The following is a 20,144-nucleotide window of genomic DNA, read 5'->3' as shown; positions in this document are numbered from 1 at the left end:
TACATTTAAATGGTCTTACCCTTTGGTTGCCGGTCAACATTTCCTTCCGGTAGATAAGGTCGCACAAATCGAACAGCCCCGTCCGTTAGAGGTTGGAGCAGGAATGTGCTGGTTGTGCTGTTACTAGCAAATTGACTGACAATATGGACGATCCGCGGGACATTCAAACTTCCAAGCGAAACGGGAGCTCCAGGTCGTTATTATCGGCCGGTTCCGCGGTGGCTATGGAGATTAAACGGAAGAAAATACGACAGAGCACCTTGTTCCTGCAAACAGAGGTATGGGCAAAGAGATTCGGAGAGGTCTTGTGTGTTTTGACGTAAACCATAGTGACAGCGAAGTTGACGCCGGGGGCCGTCCAAAGTACAACGATACTAACTTGAATAAGCCAGGTTCGATTTTAGTTAACACAGCTTCAGTAACAAACAGATTTTTCGGTAGCCTGTGTCAAAAAAAAAAACTTGTAGATAACGACTGAATTTTCTAACGTCTGTCTCGAACATTCACACACACCAACAGACATTGGCTTTCAGTTCCTTGGGATAAAGCTGGTTTGTACCAGTTGTCCAACAGGGGAGTTCCCCCTTTTATTCAGTTCCCCCGAAACCAGATCCATGTACTCTTTGCATTGTGTTGCTAAGCATGTAACGAAATAATGCTCTTGCCTTTGTTTTAACACCGCTCAAACTAATGTCCTTTCAGGCCAAAAGCATGAAACGATGCCCAAGTCTTCTGAATGACACTCTGCAGATAGTAGAGGATATGAATTTGTTGTACATACGACAGATTTCTAAGAAGTTACAGGTGCATATTTTAGATGGTAATATGGAGAATGATGATGTTTTGAATACCCAGTACAACTGTGCATGTACATCTGGACAGTTTATAACCCACAGCAATTCAAATTTCCATACCAAATTGAAAAGGGGATATTTTTAATTTAGCTTTAGTTTTCAAACTAAATTATATCGGACATCATCATACTCCATTCAAGCCACTTCATTTATTAGTTTAGACCAACCCTAATACATTTTTCCAACAACTGCTGACCTGTTCTTTGCAGTATGCCACTCATACATTTCCATTCTGCATTTTATGCCATCAAAATTGCTTATGATCTACATAGGTTTTTGTACTTAATGTGATTCTACTCCCATTCATCACATTGGCATTATAGTCAATATAAAACCCCTTGATCCTTCTTGCATGCATCATTTCACCTCACACTCTACTACAAAAAGTTGCTCTTGAGTGATGAAAAGACTTTGGCTTCACTGCTACAAGTCTAAAATCTCTAAACATTCAACTGCAAAAATTAGTTAATAAATTGATAGAGAAATAGTTGGCAACTATTTTGATAATTGATTAATTTCTAAGTTATTTCTCAGGGTTAGGGTGCAATGTTACCTTGCACTCTAACAATGGATGGACATTTTTCATTTTCTTCTGTCATTTTTAGACAGAATGAAAAATTGATAAAAGATAGTCCTCAGATTAATTAATAAGGAAAACAACCTTTAGTTGCAGCCCTACATAAGTCTATCATTGTCAGATTGAGTGTGGTTTTAGCTACCAGTGGCACGAGAAGATCACATTTCTAGAAAAACCTGTACTATTCTGTCATATTTCTGTCATTCGCAAGGAACTGTGAAAGCTTTAGCTTGTTTGTGCCAGAAAGGTTGTACCTTACGTCATCATTCCAGATACAGAGGCATACAAGGTGAAGGCTGGAAGAAGATTCTGGATGTCTAAAAAGTGTTTGTGTAACTGAAATTTATACGCATTACTTGCTGACTTTAGATCACCAAAGTGATGCAACACCTTCAACACTAGAAGGTATTTTTATTGTTTAGCCAAAAACAACGTTCAAGGGCAACTTCACTTCAACTCCAGTTTTGCAAAATCATCATGTCCATCTCATCCCCTTCTGCTATAGCATATTGTTTGATAGACTAACACAATTCAAAATATCATTGCAAGCCATCAGCCTGTATTTTGACATGGATTAATTTGGTCATTTTGAAATTTCTCCTGTGTATGTTATGACCATGAAGAACACTAACTTGCAAGAAAAGCTGGACTTTGAGGTGCGAATGCGAGAGGGGGCCTATAAGCTGCTGCTCGCCTGCAGTAAGAGAGAACAGGTTCTTAATGCCTCCAAGAACCTGCTGACCTGTAATGCCAGGATCAAGGCTTATTTCACTCAGCTGCAGAAGAAAAAAGAGGAGCAGGACATGATGGGAGCAGTCAACAGGTAAGGAATTGGGTGCTTGCTGTATTCTTGCTGTGAGTTTTCACTTGCAATCATTGGCGTTCAGTTTCAGTACAAATTAGCAAAATATATAGATCAAATTGTAATGTATATGGAATATAAATCTCAAGTTCAGTGAAGAATTATGGTGAACAAAGGGAAAAAATGAAGATAGGACTGCAGGATTTTAGAAGAGGGTTTTAAAATTGAAGTTCTGTTTTGTTGTAGTAAAGTTGATATATTGATACACATTGTGATTAATTATTATAGTCAATTCAAATTTGTGTTTCAGACTTTCAGATCCAGTTTCAGATGACCGTGTGCCCTGTAATGGGACAATTGCACTGTCTGGTAAGTGTCCCTCCCACTTTGTCCAGAATCATTCAGCACTGGACACTCAAAAATATATACAAAAATATTGTATATAGCTCAAAATTAAGTCAGATTTTAATTGTTTTAATGCTGATTTAATTCCACAAAACTGATATAGAGCGTTTTAGAAATAAACTCTTAAGAGTGTTGCTTTGTGACCTTTCTGCTCTTCTCTGCTGATGTAGGGCTGCGTATTCCTTTGATGTGGAGGGATTCAGACCACTTTAACAACAAAGGGAGTAAGTTTGTCTCATGCTTTGCCCTTATGTTATTGTGTGTATAATTGTTGTACTAGCACGTCTTGTGTCCCCTTTGTATTCATTAGGCTCTCGTCGAGTGGCGATGTTCTGTCTGATGCAGATTGGCTCCGAGGTGTTTGACACAGAGATGATTGTGGTGGACAGATCAGTCACTGATGTCTGCTTTGAGGGATTTACCATTTTGTAAGTATATTTTGTACATATCAAATACGGAGAGTAGTACACTTAGAAAAGCTGCACTTAAAGGCCCATTTTGGTGCTGCTGCACAGTAGCAAGAGAAAATCTGTATTGTGGAGTTATACTAAGAATATGTTGCTGGAAATTTGTCTTTATCTAGCAACATAAATAGCAGCATATGTATTTGACACATTCCCTCCCACATCCCTCACTTGTAAGTCGCTTTGGATAAAAGCATCTGCCAAATGAGTAAATGTAATGTAATTATTTTTAGTGATGTTTCAAGTCAAATTTTCTGTGCAGTGAAATGTACTGTTTATGAATTTTTTAGTGTTTTGTTTTTAGTTGTTTTTAATCTAATGGTTTATATTAATATTAATATCTATGCTGTAATTGCAATTTCTTTCATCTCATAGTAAAGAAGCAGTTCCTGAGTTTGAGCTGAAGGTGGAGCTGTGGAGCTGTGCCCTGGAGGAAGAGCTCACCTTGGTAAACACGCCAAAGAAGCTGGCCAAGAAGCTTCGCAACTCCTTTGGAAAAACTGCTGGGAAGAAGCTCTGCCCTCTGCTGGACACTCCAGACCCTGACACCTTCCTTCAGTATAACCCCATACCCTCGTATGTATTGTGTTATCCCATAAAACCCTTTACAGACTCTTTGCTCTCTATTTAAGGTTTTTGCAGTTGGGAATGAACTTGATTATGGCTTGTTACTGGAACAAAGGATGCAGCTGCAGACTAGCACAACAGGGTGGTAAACAAATCTCACTGAGTGAGAGGACTGAATTAAAGCTTTAACATTCATTACACAGCTATTTTATTTTAAAATAGTGCATGTTTTTAATGCATCCCACTGTGTTTTATTTGTGTCTGAGACTGTCGGACACTTTCAACCAAACATCTGTAAGTGATGCATACCAAATATTCAGTGGAAGGAGAGTATTGGGATCATTAAGCCTTTGAATGAGGCAGCAAAATACTGCATATTCACATGTGCACATATTAAGGTTAGAGGTTTGTACATCAATGTATCTTATGATTTTATTGTTAGAATTAGAGTTGAGCATGAATCTTAAGCCTGAGAAGCCAAGAAATGAAAATAAGTCAATGCAGTATACATGAAATAATGCTACTCTATGTATGTGTTTGTGTGTGCGTCTACCTGTACCAGTGGAGCCAAGTACAGCCTCCTGGCCTACACTACTCTGTCTCTACCCGAGGCTGAAGGCAGCTTCCAGTCTCATTCCCTCATTGTCCTCCAAAACGGTAAGAGACAAAGGCACAGACATTTAATATCTAGGGATATAAAGGGATTATGCTTTTTAGCTCCTGATTTGATTCGGTACTAGGGCAATAATACAATATTTTCACACCATTAAAATTGAAAGCTAAAATTAAACAAAATAACTGATGATTGAAGTTTAGCTTGGATTACTTTTCTTACTATGCATGAGTGATTAAAGGGATAAGAAAGTTGGTGCTCAGGCACGTTTTTGTTATTCAGCTCTATTTTCAGGGGTAAACCTTTGGTATGAGTTTGAACTGTGGTTCATTGGTGGTCAACTCCACAGAATTAAAAATGAGTGTTATCGTTAAAGGCTCATGTAACAGGACGCTCCCTCATCTCTGCCCTGGGTATTTGACATTTAAAACTACACTTTTTATGATGAAAAAAGATTGCAACTACTGTATCTTCTCTCTTAATATTGAAATTATTCTTAATGATTTTTAAATTTATCTTAACATAAAGCATGTTATAATTAAGATTAATGTATGTAGATCTCTATATTTTTGGGGTTTTATTTACACTGTTGCTCTTGAACCCCACAGCCGAGTGGTCATCTTGGCTTCCACTTTATGGCAACCTCTGCTGCCGGTTGGTGGCCCAGCCTGCCTGTATGACACAGAGCATGATGAGCGGCTACCTGAGCCAGAAGGTGTGTTGACTGCTGTTACCATTAGCATTACCCAAGAAGCTTGTTTCAAGGTTACATACTTCAGTTTCATTGTTTCTTTCTGGTGATTTACAGCAAAGTGTGGAGGGACTGAACCGCTGCTGCAGTCTTTACTGTGTCTTGAGTGCTGGCTTTTTGTCCTGTTACTTCACCCCAGAAGAAATTGATGCAAAAGTGCAGCCCACTCTCAATGTACCCATCAATAAGGTGAGACAGAATAGTGAAAATTCAGACCTTCACATTCCACACTCACTTGTATTTCTTGCTCACAGTTGTTCTATTGAAATTACTGGCATTTTGAAATACCTTACCACAGTAGCAATGTAGAGATTACAAAAAGGTTCATTGTTCATTTTAAAAATATATAAGATATTTCCATTTGTTACCAACTAACAAAACATTAAAGTAATGGAAGAAGTTATGGCTACATTTCTGTCTTCTATTAGATAAATAAATGTAAAGGCAGAAAAGTAAAAATGTAAATAAAAAAACACCAGGAATAGATATTGTTGTTATCCCTGTTATTGTAATTACTATCACAACATAATTATATCTATTGTAATTGTGTGGTTCATGGACATTTGGATTAAATAAAAACATAATCCATTATTATTGATTTAAAACTTAGTTTTGCCTAACATTTGCAGAATAACCAAAACACAAAATACCACATTACTCACTAAGATCTTGCTTGCATCTTTGGCATTTTGCTGCTGAATTAATTTTTTTCTGCAGTATCAGCGATGTACTTTTTAGTGTAATATCTCTCAGAGCTCTCATTTGTGTACTGTGGAGCTCATTTTCATCTTATGGTAAGTTTGTTTTTTTGTCGTCTCCACAGGGCACTCGGATCCGTGTGATGGAGAAGGAGTCAGCAGGCCATAAATCCAGGAGTCTGTCAATCATCAACCCTTCACCAGAGGGATCTCACACCGTTGTCTTCACCACAGACACCAGGGAGGAACTGGAGGACTGGCTGGACGCCCTCCACCAGCATCTCTATGATCAGAGTGAGTGGGTTTTTGTCCAAACATACCGCAAAAACGTTTGTATGTGTATATAAAAAAAATTATAGGTTACATAAAATACATGTATGTACAAAGCTGGAACATGTTAGTATGTTTCTATGAAAGTTTTGGATGAGTTTGAGTTTGTATGAAGAGAAGGTGCAGTGTGAAACTAAAATAGTGGGTGCACATATATTTAGCTAAACTCCTCTTAGCAAGAACAGATAGTACAAGCTTTTATTTTTGCCTCTCATGACTCTCCTTGTTTATAACCAGGCCAGTGGCTGCACTGCTGCAACCAGCTAATGAAGATCGAGGTCACATCACCACGGAAACCATCACTCTTCCTCACCAAGCAGGCTGACTCTGTTTACAACGACCTCAGTGAGTAGAGTAATTGGGACGAGTGGCTAAAATGAGTTAGATGGAGGTTGATAATTCGCTGCTTGCTTGATGGGGAATGTTTTGCAGGATTTTCATTTGCATTTTATTTATGTATCCATTTATAGCACACATTATTTGAGTACTTAAAACATCTCATTGAAATGAATATATTCCACTTACCATGCATAATAGTTTTAATTTCAGTGGTGACGCATGTAAATAAAATCCTTTTACATGATAATTAGAATGTGTGCTCATGTGTCATTGTGATATTTCATTTTCATAATACATCAAGCTTGGAAAAAGACACAAAACTGACACTCAATTAATGTATTTAATTTCAATATTTATTCAATTTGTTTGTCTTGCAGGTATAAATTCACCTACCAAATTTGAGAGCATCACTGACATTATCCATAACAAGATAGAGGAGACAGATGGCTGCTTTCTAATTGGTCATGAAGAGGAGAAGGAGGCACCTAATTGGTCCACTCTGTTTGATGGATCCCATTCAGTGGTGGTGCAGAAGAGTATTCTGTCCCAGAGTAAAACCTCCACCCCTTGCTCAAGCCCCAACACCAGCTCTACACCCATTGAAAACAAGAAGCGGCGTGCCCCGCCCCCTCCTTCTGACAGAGAGCCTTATGCTCCTCCCGCCCGTCCTGCCAGACCTCCCCCCCCCGCTTCGCTTCATCATCCTCTTCCTCTCTCATACCAGGAGAAGGAGAACTCCAGCACTTGCGCTTCACGCCTGGGCACAAGGTCCAAAACTGGCAGACCATCTCTGGATGCCAAGTTTTCTGCGATCATCCAGCAGCTTCAGCGCAACAACACCGGAGGAGCCGGAGCGCTCAGTCGGAAAAATGCTCCACTGGGCGTTCTTGATATACAACCACAAGGTCAACCTCAGCCCCCTCTCCCGCAGCTGGAGTACCAGAACCATCACACCGAGACCCCTGAAACCACAGCTGAACACAACTTTGTCAGACCCAGTCACGGTCCCATTCCTGCACCAAGGAGCAAACTGAGGAAGTCTTTCAGAGAGAGGATGAACCTTAAAGCCTTGTGACCTACCTGGATTTAACCAACTAGCCCTAATTTACCACTAATACTAAGTATAACAACTAACTGTTGTTCTAAAACTTTTCAAGTGAGCTGGGTAATGTTGATAAAGTCAGATATCACAATGTATATGACTGCATCTCAATAGTGATACTGTGACTTTTTGGGCATGACTGTTTGCCCTTTAACTTTTAAAAAGGAATAGTTTATCATTTTGGGAATTATGTTTATCTGTTTTCTTGCCAATAATTGTAAGAGTAGATTAATACCATTCTCATATCTGTACGCCAAATTTGAAGCTGGAGCCACGAAATGGCAAGCTTAGCTCAGCATAACAAGTGGAAACAAGGAGAAACAGCTAGCTTGGCTCTGATGAAGCATAACAAAATCTGCCTACCAGCACATCCGAAGGTCACTAATTAACATGCTATATCTTATTTGTTTAATCCGTACAAAAAAATAATTAAGTTACAGTTTTACGGGGGATTATGTGTCAGACTCTTTTTCTTGGCTGAGAGCAGTGACTTCCAGTCTTGTCATCACCAGAAGAATAACCCTCTAATCCACACCAGAAAGTCACTGCTTCCAGCCATGAAAAGTATTACACATAAACCCCTTTAAACTGAAATTTATACTTTTATCACTTTGATTATTGTACAGATTAAACAAAAGACATATAACTTGTTCATTAGTGAGCTTTAGATGTGCTGGCATGCAGATTTGGTTACCTTTGAGCAGAGCTAGGCTAGCTGTTTCCCCTTGCTTTCAGTCGTTGTGCTAAGGTAAGCTAACCATCTCCCAGCTCCAGCTTCATATGAACAGATAGATATGATAGTGGTATCAATCTTCTCATCTACCTCTCAGCAGCAAAGTGAATAAGTGTATTTCCCAAAATGTCAAACAATTCGTATAACCTAAAGGATGGGTGGGTGGCACGGTCTCTTAAAGTTTCCCACTACATCCATCATGACAACCCAAATCCCAGTTGACACCTCATATCACAATATCAATATTGTATTGATACATCTCCAACTCCAATCTCCATTTATAAACTTTTTTCATGTGCAGCTAACCCATAGACGAAATTGAAAGCTGTATGTTGGCTTGAGCACTACCATCATCAATCCCACTAAAATGGAAAGGCTTATTTCTCAGCTCTGCCACTGGAACATGGACCGAAGAAAGAGCCTTTGCAAAAGCACTCAAATTGGAATTGATCCACTGGCCCACTGTGGAGGAGTCATTCCTTTTGGAACTATTGACTTATTCCACTTACTGTGACGACTTTATGACCACTATAGACGATTTTAAGGGAACAGGATTTTAGGAGCAATTGCAAGCACTAATGTGACTTCTCCATTTCCCAGAGGTCTTAATAATGAGGTGAGCTTGCTTTTCAGTTGCTACACAGTTTGTCCAATATAATTTAACACTGCAGCGCAAGAAGGCTATGAACATAATTGAATGAATGAGTCTTGAGTGGCTAAAATAAGATGGCCTTGTTTTTGTGTTTTGAACATATCCAATACTGCCAGCTACTAAATATTTCAACCACTTAATAAACATGCATTGAGGAATAGGCTTCATGATTAACCAGAGTGTACAAAAACATTAGGTTTAGCTACTTTCCCTGAAATTTCCTGGCCAGATGAAGCAGTATGGTGAAAGCTACAGTCCCTTTTTTTTATCTCACCCTCTAAATTCTGTTTAATCAAGAGGGGGAGATGTAGATTTGGGGGGAGGCGGATTACAGGAGGATTTAGTTTAAGCCTTGAAAGAACTGAGAATGGATTGTACAAAAGGGGATGCAGCTCAATATTAGCAGTGTGTTTCCTTTGCTTGGTAGGGTTGTGAGGATGGATGATAGTATCAGTGATCGACGATCATTAGAACGATCGCCGATTGCTCATGCCTTTGCAAATGTCAAGGCATATTTGATTTGTTTTCCTATGAATATGGTAACGTATTATTTGTAGTATTAAATTAGTACTTAATTTAATTTGCCTGTCACAGTTTAACGTATATAGCCGATGCTTGCAACTGGTGCGCACACACAGCTGATTGTAATGAAGCTGTTTGTTGTGTGTAGGAGCTGCTGTGATTTAAACGCTGAGGGGGTCGACAGACAGAGCACGTCAATGAGTTCAGTTTCTTATCCTGCTGCTTTTTCTGGCTGTAAATAGATCTGGAATCAATCAGGGAGAGAGGCAGCAAAATGGGACACTTCAGGGCCGCGGGAATTTGTTTTAAGTTGGGGGTGCTGTAGTAGGAGGAGCATTTTTTACAAATATATGTTGGAGCTTATTTAGTAAAAAATTCATATTCGGTGTCTCTCCATACAAATACAACATAGCCCCACAACAATGCTACTATAAAATAGACCAAACAACAACAAGGTCTATAAAACAATAATGCCATGGCTTTGCAATACACGTCCAGAAGCTCTTTGCGCACAGCACACAAGGCCATATCCAAATATGCACATTTTTCAGCAAATGTATATCAGCGTAATGAGATGTATTGACAATGGACTGTTAAACTGCTCGGCGGCAGCTTATAATTAACTAAATATCTTACCTTGAGCTGCAGACAGTGCGCCCCAGTAGTTACAATGATCCAAAGGTGGCCTTGCGCTTGGGCGTTGGGTGTGGATGGGGCATGGATGTCCAATGAGTTCAAAATGTCACTGTGGACATGCATCATGGAGAGGTGAGTTAGTCTCTTCTGGGTCACGGTGTTGATGGCAATGTTTTCAAGTGAAGCAAGGTGGAGAAGGTCGGCTGGATGAGGCCACAGAGATGGGCAGGCGCAGACCAGTATTCCACCAGGTGTAGTGAAAAACCTGAAGGCGAACCAAGTTGGTGTAAGGCAGGAAAATTGAAGTTAGATGGCTGGAAAAGCTCCTCAAATGCCGCCAAGTCGGTCCTAGCCAGACACCTGGTAGTAGCAGGCCCCTCAGTGGCGGCGGCTCATTCTCCGGTCGGTGCTGTCGGCTGCGGTCTCCGTCTCGGACACAAAAGTAAAACCAAACGAAAGCGATGGAGTGCTGGTCGTGCTGCTGTCCTGGGCAGGCTGGACTTCAACTGGACTCCTTTTTAGATGGTGGTTTGCCCAAAAAATCTAAAATGCATTTTGCACCATTATGAATTAATCCTTGGCCCAATCCCAATGTCCCCCCTAAACCCTGAACCCTCACAGACTTAATTGATATCACCTGGTGAGTGATTGAGTGCCAGAGGCTGCAAGGGCTCAAAATGGTATAAAGAGGAATGGGACTGCATTTACATTACGTTACCTTGATCATGCCAAAACATTTACATTCAACTGTAGGTTTGGGACTTTTGATTGTTCATTTTTATTCCCTCCCTTCTCTCCATGTTTGCGTTTTATGGCCGTTGTCGGCCGGCGTTTACGCTTCCGGGCGACCCCTGGTAACCATGGTAACCCCGTGTTTAACGTCAAAACGCTATCAACTTTGTGTAATTCCCTCAGGCAAAGTCTGCAGAAAGACTTACTGAAAGTGTGCTTAAAGGGCTCAAAATGTCTGTTGGAGAGCACTCACAGAATTTACCGGGAACGCGCCTCCAAGTCTGTGAGGGTGGACATTGGGATTGGGCCCTTCACTTAGCTGCCAGTGCTACAGCAGCAACAGCACGCAAATTTAGGAATCCTACCATAGAGTTGACATGACCCGCCCTACTCTGCCTCTGAATGGCTAGTGATCGTTGCCTTTGTTGGTTGGATTGGTTGAGGAGTGAGAATGGTTAGGTTTTAGGTAAGAATTAAGTCACTCTAAGGCACAGTAGTACAAGTCGTGTCAACACTATAAAAATGATCCTTTCGCCACTAGGGGGTGCTACACCTGCTTCCCGCGGCCATGGGACCGGACACACTCGCTCTTTAGGTCACTCCTCTTTCTCTCTCGCTTACAGGGTAACGTAACTATATTGCACATCCTGCATCTCAGCCTTTTTAGTAAGTTTTCTTGCTTTCTTTCTGGTCCAACATTCCTGTTTATTATTTTTGAACGATGAACTGTGCAGCCCTCGTGACTAATTTTAATACAACCAGTGTAGGATAAGTTGCCTCTGTAATGTAATGTGTTTATGACTTAAGTCTGAACATCCTCACTTTGATCTTAGCTAAACTAATGAGCCAAATTTATATTCATTTATGATGCGTTTTAAAAATGTCTTCTCATTTCTCATTGAATTACACAGCAGCCATAATGGTACCAGCAGTAATTTGTAGGGTTTATTTTCGTATTGTTTGATTAAGTGTTCTGTACTAACTTCTTTATGGCATTATACTTCCATGTCTACTCAGTTTTACTTTCAGCACATTAATTATTTAGACTTTAAGTGGAACTGTTATGTACTCGTAAGTAGTGATACTTTATATTAGTCTTGTCTCTTGTGCAGTATAATTTGTGTCTAGTGCAATGTAAAATATACTGTAGTAATTTTTGTTCCTCAAAAAGTGCAATTTTCTCCTTACTCTCTGTTCGCTGTTGTCTTGGAAGCAAACTGTATTTTTTATTATTGCTGATCTGCAATAAAACGGCCTACATTCTACCCTGGTGAGGCTGCTTTATTTTTGCTGAGCTTGGAAGTATTACTGAATATTTTTCATGGTAAAGGTTTACCAGGGGGTGGCAATAAAAGTCAAAGCATAGCTTTTATTGCAGCCCATAGAGATACATGCACCAGCACATTTTTCTGACTGCAGCAAATACTGGAGAGGCTACACTGGCTTTGAGCCCAGAAGTAGCCTGTTGTGAAGATTAAGGCGGATGGAATCTCATAGCCAGATAATGGTATTACAATAATAAAACCCCATTCACACTGCATTTACTCAGGAAAGAAGAACATTACATTGGCCTTAGTACACTGGCATTAAATATCAGTTTATTCAGCCCTCGCTTTTTATCTGCAGTTCAGTTAAAGAACACAACCGAGGAAACGTATAGATAGTAAAATATTTTAATTAAATATACAGGAGGTCATATACAAAATGTCTTTATTTTTTTGTCTTGCTCGCCAGCTGGGTGATTGGTAAACAGATGGCTACTGTATCAAAAACACTTTCAGGATGCACATTAATGGAAACAACGTGGAAAAAAAAAGTGAAACGACAACAAATAAAAAGAGTATCCTAATTCTTAAATTGTAGTGTTTGTTTAAATCTAACATGATCACGGTGACCTTGAAACAGAGCAAACAAGGACACAGCTAGATTGTGTAACCGACTTTTATACTGTTTTTTTTTTTAATACTATTTACAGATTATAACAGTTTATATGATAACAACCACGCGGTACTATCTACAGTGCTATTTACACAGAAAATAAGACAAGAGAGAGGGGTTGTCATGAATTGATCCCGTATGAATGTTCTGTACAGGAGCCAGCACTAATGCCAGTTTTACCTACACACAGCAATGTACAGTACTTAATCAGAAATGAATGTCTTTATCTAAGTATTCAGTAAAACTTTACACATAGACATTTACAGCTTTTTTTTCTTCTTCTTTTGAAACACCAGACATGTTCACTGTGTATTTCGACTATCCTGGATTGCAATTATAGTGGTTGTAAAAGCCAGAGCAGGTGTCGTCTTGCTACCTCAGGCTATGGAGCATGGTAGGCATACTTTATGGAGTCTGGTACCTTTTCATCACTGCTAGAAAACACATACAGCACACATGCCCTGCGGATGCCAGACACCGACCTGTGTCAATATCAACTATCAGTAAATCTTTTGAGGTTCTTCTATAACTGACTGCCCGACACAGTTAAGCTAAGTAAATAGATTAATTTAAGCACAAATACTAACCATCAGGTTAATGCGTATCTTTACATTTTGTGCCTTACCAATCAAGTCTGGTGTCTGATAGCCAAGTGTGCCATATAGTTTTTGTATGAATGTCTGTGTGCTGCATTTCAGACAAGAGTGACAGTAATATTAATATTCCTACCCTGCTACAGAAGATAAACCTTAACAACTGTAGTGCTAACTCTAATCCAAGACTGCGAAAGGCACAGATATTTGCAAAGCAATAATATCCTAAGTGACAACATTCCTGTTAAATCATACAGTGAGTCTTTTCAGCGTATTGAATTAAAGAGCTTGTTCACCAAAAAAAAAAAAAAAAAGAAAAAAAAAAAGATTTTCAAGTCAAGAACAAAAAGATGAAATGCTGATTTCTTGTGGTGAGCATTCCACAGCAGACGGCTGTTTCATTATGCTGGTCCTACAGACAAAAACAAGCTGCTACAGTCTACTCATCACAAGGGGTTTTTGGGGTCAAATGACTTTCAATTTAGAACTGGTGATTTGTCAACACATCCAACCTGACAACTGCTATGCTGTATCTGAACTGAAAACATAACAAATAAAGACCTGAAGTGAGTAAAAAGTGAGTCTACAGTACATCTGTCATACACAGCACCTCTGAATGATGAAATCATTTCATGTGACGCAGCACCACAGTGAGTGTTAATGTCTATTCCAGGGAGTCCTGTTTACATGGATACATGTAAACAGACACAACACCACTGGCTGCCTAAAGTGTAATAATGCGCTAAAACAACTGTTGAGCATCGTTTGCCACGGTGATCGCACCTCTACTTATATAAAGAATTGCATTTACGTTGTCATGTTACTTGTAGTGTTTTTAAGCAACAAAGTTTAGCCCTCAGACGCAGTAAACAAATGGCTTTTCTCTGTTGCCCTCCACTTTTCACACATCCAGAGCAACAACCTGACTCATGGTGACTGAGAGCGACAAACTGATTTGTGAGCACATACAAATGAGCATTGTGCAAATAAGGATACAACAAAAAAAAAAAAGATACAGTAAGTGGTGATAAAAAATAAAGAACAGTGCAAAGTATATAAACAAATGCATACACAAATAAAAAAAAAAAGAAAATGGAATTTTCAGTCTGCCTGACTGATGAGTTTATCAGTTTGTAATCAGCCAAAGTTTTATGATCAGTGTTTTCCTTCGACTGAGCCACAATCCCCGAGCAAAGAGAGACAGAAAGACAAGAGACAAGCTGAAAAAGTTTCTGCGGATGAGGAAAGAGAGGGAGAAACAAACCGTCCTCCCTCCCTCACAGTCTGGTGCTGGGGTGTACCGAGGACAGCTGAGGTGGTGGGAGGGTGGAGAGAGGGTACAGGTGGTGCAACAGGTCCCCATACAGTGCTGCCCCACCTGGATGCCTGTAGAAGTGGTGTGGGCTGGGGCTGGAGGCCAGCAGCTGCCTGTGGAGCATCATGGGGTGGAAGGCTAACGGGGGAACGAGGGGAGAAACTGCCGACTGGCTCTTCAGGTACTGCAGACCTGGGTGCTGCTGGAGCCCGTCCTGAGCTCCCGGTGAGACCAGGCTGCCAGGCGGGTAAATGCCAGTGTAGAGGTGTGCGGCGTGGGGTGGGGGGAAGGTGGTTGTAGGGTGGCCCTCGGGGAGATGGTTGTTGAGGTGAACGGCGTGGGCTGGCTCAGCTGGTTTCAGCTCTTCTGGGTCACTGCGTCGGATTGAGCCGGCAGGGTGGATTGGCGTCACGACACGAACTTTCCTCTCTGGGACTTCCTCGTTATCGGGCTCCACTAGGCTCCGCTTGCTGGGTCGAATGGGGATGGTGAGGGACGAATCACTTGAAGCTTTGGGGCTGGGAAATGGTTGCGACGACTCTGCTGAGCTCTGTTTGGGAGGAGAGATGGTCATAGGGGGAACTCTGCATGCCTTAGGGTGAGAATCCAAACCCTGGTGCATGATGGGATAGGGGAGACTGCAGAAGGAGGGCTTGGAGAAGGAGGACACCCTCTGAGAGAGAGGTTTAGAAATTGTGAAGTCTCTGGGCTCATCATCTGCCTCTCTGCTCTCTCTGTGTGTTTGAGTCCTGTCACTGTAGTGAGATCTGTAGGCCAAGCCCTCTTGCTCCAGACCACCACAGACAAAGCTCTGGCTGCCCTCACGGTCCCTGGTGTAGTGCTCTCTCCGCTCTCCGTTGGCAAAGCTGACCATCCTTTCCTGGCTCAGGCAGTTCTCAGTTTGCCTGTACAGACTGTGGAGGTGAGGGGAGGAGTAGCAGTCACCTGCGTAGCTCCGGGGCTGAGCAGCTGGGCCTTGGAGAAGCTTCTCCCCGGCCTTCTCCACACTGTCCGGGGCATGGGTTCGGGGGAGATAGGGCTGCCATGGTGGATTGACTTGAGGCTGAAGGTGATGGCTCGTCCGGCAGCTGTAAGTCTCTGAAAGCTCCCCGGCAGCGCTCCTCTCTGTTGGGCCACTGGTGGTTTGTTGGAGAGGCTTGCTGCTCTGGGCATGCTGAATGACTGATGGTCTGAATATGGGCGCTACCTCAGGGATGCTGTCTGACACACACCCCTGCCTCTGTCCTCCCACCTCCTCCTCACCCTTCCTCTTCTCCATCTCCCTTTCAGCCACTGATATGACAGGGAGCGAGGAAGCAGCTGTGGAAGGCGGAGGCTGAAGAGAAGGAGAAGTAAAGGAGAAAGGGTTGGACTCACACACTTGCGAGAGGAGCTTCTTTTTGGCCAAAGGCGACATGACCCCCTGACTGGCTTTGCAGTAGGCAGCCGTCTGTGCAGGGCCTTGGGAAGACTCCTTCTTAATGACCCCATAGTCTTCTTTCTCGGGGAAGGAATCTGTGCTCAAGTCTATACACTGTCTGTCTGCTTGCTTACACATTGGTAACACCTTCCCCACTCTCCCACCGTGACTTTCTATGGAGTCTTTGACCCTGGAGGAGGACTCAGGCAGAGCAACATGTCCAGCAGGTTTGTTCTGATCCCAACGGTGAGGCAGGTAGGGGTTTTTAGGAATAAAATGCCCTTCAGTTTGCTGTTCACAGGTCAGTTTGGCCTGGAGGGCCTCACTGATTTGCCTCCATTCAGGCTGGGGACCAGACCCCGTGTGGAGGGGTAGGCCAGCATGTGGGGCTCTGCAGTCTGGCTCTTTGGGGCCCAGTGAAGACTGCTGCTCCACTGCCAAAGACTCCTCTTTCTTCAGGGTAAATTGTAACTCTTCCTCCTCTATTATAATGGGTTCATCGCTCAGAGATACTTCCTGTTTTACAGCTGTGGACAGTTCATGATCCTCCTCTTTCCTCTTGGAGTCCTGGATGCAAAAGAAATAGTTGTTACAGTCACTGTCAATATTTTCTTATTATTTGCCAATTTCAAAGACAACGGGAATTCAAGACAGAGTAGTGAGGTTATTGATGAGAAAGCACAGACGGGTGAAAATGAAACAGATTTAGAGTATGAAGGAATTCTGATGAGGCAGCAGTTGGGAGATGCCTGTGACTGACCTGTGATTGTTCTTGGCCTTTCACTGCCTCCCCTCTGTCCTTTTTACTCCCCAGCTTGGGATTGCTGGGGCCTTTCAATTTCTTGGCCCCCGCTCCTTTGGCTTTGGCTCCTGAGGCCTTCTCTTGGCTGCCCTCCTGCTTCCTGGGTTTGGCCAAGGGGAGGGGTTTGTCCTGCTCACCTTTAATGTGCCTCTCGTAAGGAAGGAGGAGCCTGGGGAAGAATGCAGACACAGGAATGCAGATGAGTCTATGGTATGATCACGTTATGTCACATCACGCTTAAAGAGGAACAACTGTTTATCTATATTTTGGTTCATCACACAAATATAAATATGTAGTGGAGGAAAGGCATTTTTCAGCAAACCACCTTGCTTTGTCAGTGCCCACACCAAAAAGCGAACATTAACGTTCAATAAACCGCTCAAGTATTTTGTTTGTTAATACCAAAAACAGAATGAGCTGCAGCTTTGCCACAGGCATGCAGTGTATCAAATACGCTGCTTTAACCTCCTTGTTTTAATACCTGGCAAGCACTAACAATCCTATTGTAATTAAACTAGGTTAGGGGAAATCCAGGTTCAGATGGGTGCCAGAGTGTGTGTGTGTGTGTGTGTGTGTGTGTGTGTGTGTGTGAGAGAGAGAGAGAGAAAACTGTGAAAAACCAGTTATCTCCTGCTGAGACAGATCACATTAGGTATTAGTTTAACCTTGAGAGAGAAGAATGTGTGTGTGTGTGTGTGTGTGGGGGGGGGTGTGTGTGTGCAAAACTACTAATATGACTGGGAATAAAAAGGAGGAAAATGTCTGGAAGAATTGAAATCAAAGTGTTTTAAAGGAACCTCATTGCTCACGATATCTAATTTAATATACTAATATGAATAATCACGGAAGCTCTTAAAGTGATTACAGTTATAAAACATTTTAAATGGTAACAGTAACAGCTTCAGTTTGTGACACACTGTGCAGGTGACATGATTAAATGCAGGATAGCTGCATATGCTCCAGCTCAATTAAGTCCATACTAAGTGACAGAGAACATTCTGTAAAAAAACTAGTCAACTATTTTTGACTTCTGTTATTTCTCTCCTGAATATTTCCCAAGTCAATTTTCCGTATCTGATGTCATAACTAATGGGAACATTAAGATCTGGATAACATAACAATACCCATGTGTAAAATAATGACATGAAGAAACCAGCGAGGGAAACTTTTAGACTTTTATTGCTCAGAAAAGAAAATGGAAATTGGCATTAGACCAGAAATAAGAAACGTTGTGGAAGAGGAAACCAAGACAACTGAAAAACTACGACACTCTAACTTCAATAAGCTCCTCTGAAAATCTCTCCAGCTCCTCTGTCAGGTTTTTTACAATAACAATCCATAAAAGCCAGACAGAAACATGACTTTCTCAGTCATGAGAAAAAATAAGTTCTTCTCGTGAAACGACAAGAGACGGTTGCACTATTCCTTTTAAGGGACATGGCGGTAAAACAAACAATGAATCAAGAGCTGTTTCGCCTCCTCTTCAAAAGGAAGAAAAAAAAGCCTCAGAGAGTTCAAGAGGCTCTGTGGGATTTTTTTGTTATTTTTCCTCTGAACAAAAGTGCTGGCAGGGAAAGCGGTGAAACTACATTTCATACAGCTGGTCTGGCACCAGGCCCCAGGCCAAGAAAGGAAATGTACTATTAAATGTGACTTATTGGAAAGACGGAGAGCAAAGGGGTTGTGAAAGAGAAGAGGGGAGGGAAAGAGAGCAAAAGGAAAAAGAAACGGAGGGAGAGATGGAGTGAAAGAGGGGATAATGACATGTTAATGAAGAGCACCAATGATTCTGAATGAGGGAATGAAGAATCCTAGAAAACGGAGAAAAAAAACACGCAGTCTTTTAAACTTTAAAACAGCAGCAGTGGTATTTATTACAAGTAGGGAAGTGGTTCTCAGGCTTTCTATATTTAGGATCTCAGAATAATTAGGCATTATTGCTCAGAAAAAAGGAGGTAGAATAAATGTTTCACCATTATAAAAAAAGTGGATATGATTTCTTCAGGCTAATACATGTGTATTCAACATGTACAAATGTCCAGCTCTACTAACAGTGATCAAAGGGCTTGAAAAGTGGCATATTTATACAGTATACCAGGGAGCACTGTTGACTATCACAGTGATCTGTGGGAAAGAGATGGCTGCCTTGGCCAGGGTCAACTTTATGGAATGTCAATATGGGGTGGGGGGTGGAGAGTCACAGGCCGGGATAATGTAAGAGCTGAGCCCGGGAAATTACTGGAGCCTTAAATAGTTCCAAATGCAAAGTCTAAGATGCTGTGTTAGTCAGGAAACCGAAAAAAAAAACAGTCACAGGAAGTTCCCGACATTGTCACAATTACTTGCTTTGTTATATTTAATGAATACAAGATGACTTACCAAAACTGTAGCCCATTAAATGGTGTGATTAATTCTTTCTCCACCACACACCTTTTACAGTTTTATGCAAATCTCCACAAATGGCTGATAAACAAAGACAGTCCAGGCTACAGGGCTGTCATTCATTTATCCATAGTTAAGTGTATGGTTATAAAAAAAAACTTAGTCATGATCATGTAATATAGCACTCATAATACAATACCACTTATATAAGTAGCAATTTCCTCCAAGGAAGGGGCTGAGCTTGGCAGCCACTGCATTAGTTGAGAGAAAGCCAGGTGTAGTTAATAATTTGAGCCACTAGGGGGCGTGTGCGGCACTGAGAGATTCCAGGAAAAAAATTTCATTAAGGCAGGAGAGGCAACATTTTTATGAGGTCAATAAATACTTAACTTCCTCTCATGCCAATTTATCACCGGGCTTTTGTTTAAGCAGCCGTTTTCCATGTTGATAACAAGCAACTAAAATATGCGGTGAAGAGATTAAACGTTGAATAGGAAGAGATAGAAGGTGCCTCATGTAATTGAACCAAAAGAAATGATTGTTTATAGATGCAACATGCATTTTATCTGATATCTGACTGATCTTAGAAGCAATAACAGGGAAATTCATCAAACCACAAATATCAGCTGAGCATGTCTATGCCTTTGAAATAACAGATTGCACACAAAGCACCTCCCCCCAAAAAAACTTGGCAAAAACAAGGTGACTTTACCAGCAATGTGCTGCTCTCATCTGAGTTTTGTGTTACAGGAACAAGCAGAGTGCTCAAATCCAAGAAATGCCTAAGTCACCAAATAAGTGGAAAAAGCCTGCAGGCTGTTCCATTTCAACAATTTCCCTCCCGTCCGTGCTGAAATTAATTTTAGCTGGTGTTGTGTTAAGATCACAAGAGCTGCTTCATGTGTAAGAAAAAAAAA

General features: G+C 41.4%; 2 protein-coding genes across 2 annotated transcripts in view; one reads left to right on the top strand and one right to left on the bottom strand.

The window, feature by feature from the left end:
- The first annotated feature begins 143 nt into the window (after positions 1-143).
- On the top strand, positions 144-7,765 carry LOC111235193 (rhotekin-2-like). Its single transcript, XM_022763546.1, has 12 exons — positions 144-278; positions 2,055-2,254; positions 2,544-2,602; positions 2,809-2,862; positions 2,949-3,066; positions 3,478-3,678; positions 4,232-4,326; positions 4,891-4,997; positions 5,091-5,222; positions 5,857-6,025; positions 6,299-6,406; positions 6,778-7,765. Exons 1-12 carry the CDS (start codon positions 144-146, stop codon positions 7,473-7,475), a joined length of 2,076 nt encoding a protein of 691 aa, XP_022619267.1. The 3' UTR covers positions 7,476-7,765.
- Positions 7,766-12,436: 4,671 nt separating this feature from the next.
- arid5b (AT-rich interaction domain 5B) overlaps positions 12,437-20,144 on the bottom strand; it is an 85,424-nt gene continuing 77,716 nt past the window's right edge. Inside the window, exons 9-10 of the mRNA XM_022763545.1 lie at positions 16,804-17,014; positions 12,437-16,610 (exon numbers count right to left, since the gene is read on the bottom strand). Of these exons, the coding sequence (XP_022619266.1) occupies positions 14,586-16,610; positions 16,804-17,014 (2,236 nt within the window). The 3' untranslated portion in view covers positions 12,437-14,585. The remainder of the gene's footprint in view (positions 16,611-16,803; positions 17,015-20,144) is intronic.

This window comes from Seriola dumerili, unplaced genomic scaffold (assembly GCF_002260705.1).
Source record: "Seriola dumerili isolate Sdu_G_001 unplaced genomic scaffold, Sdu_1.0 BDQW01000478.1, whole genome shotgun sequence".
In the NCBI taxonomy this organism is placed as follows: Eukaryota; Metazoa; Chordata; class Actinopteri; order Carangiformes; family Carangidae; genus Seriola; species Seriola dumerili.
The sequence above is the reverse complement of the archived record's forward strand: the minus strand, read 5'-3'. Positions and strand labels throughout refer to the sequence as shown.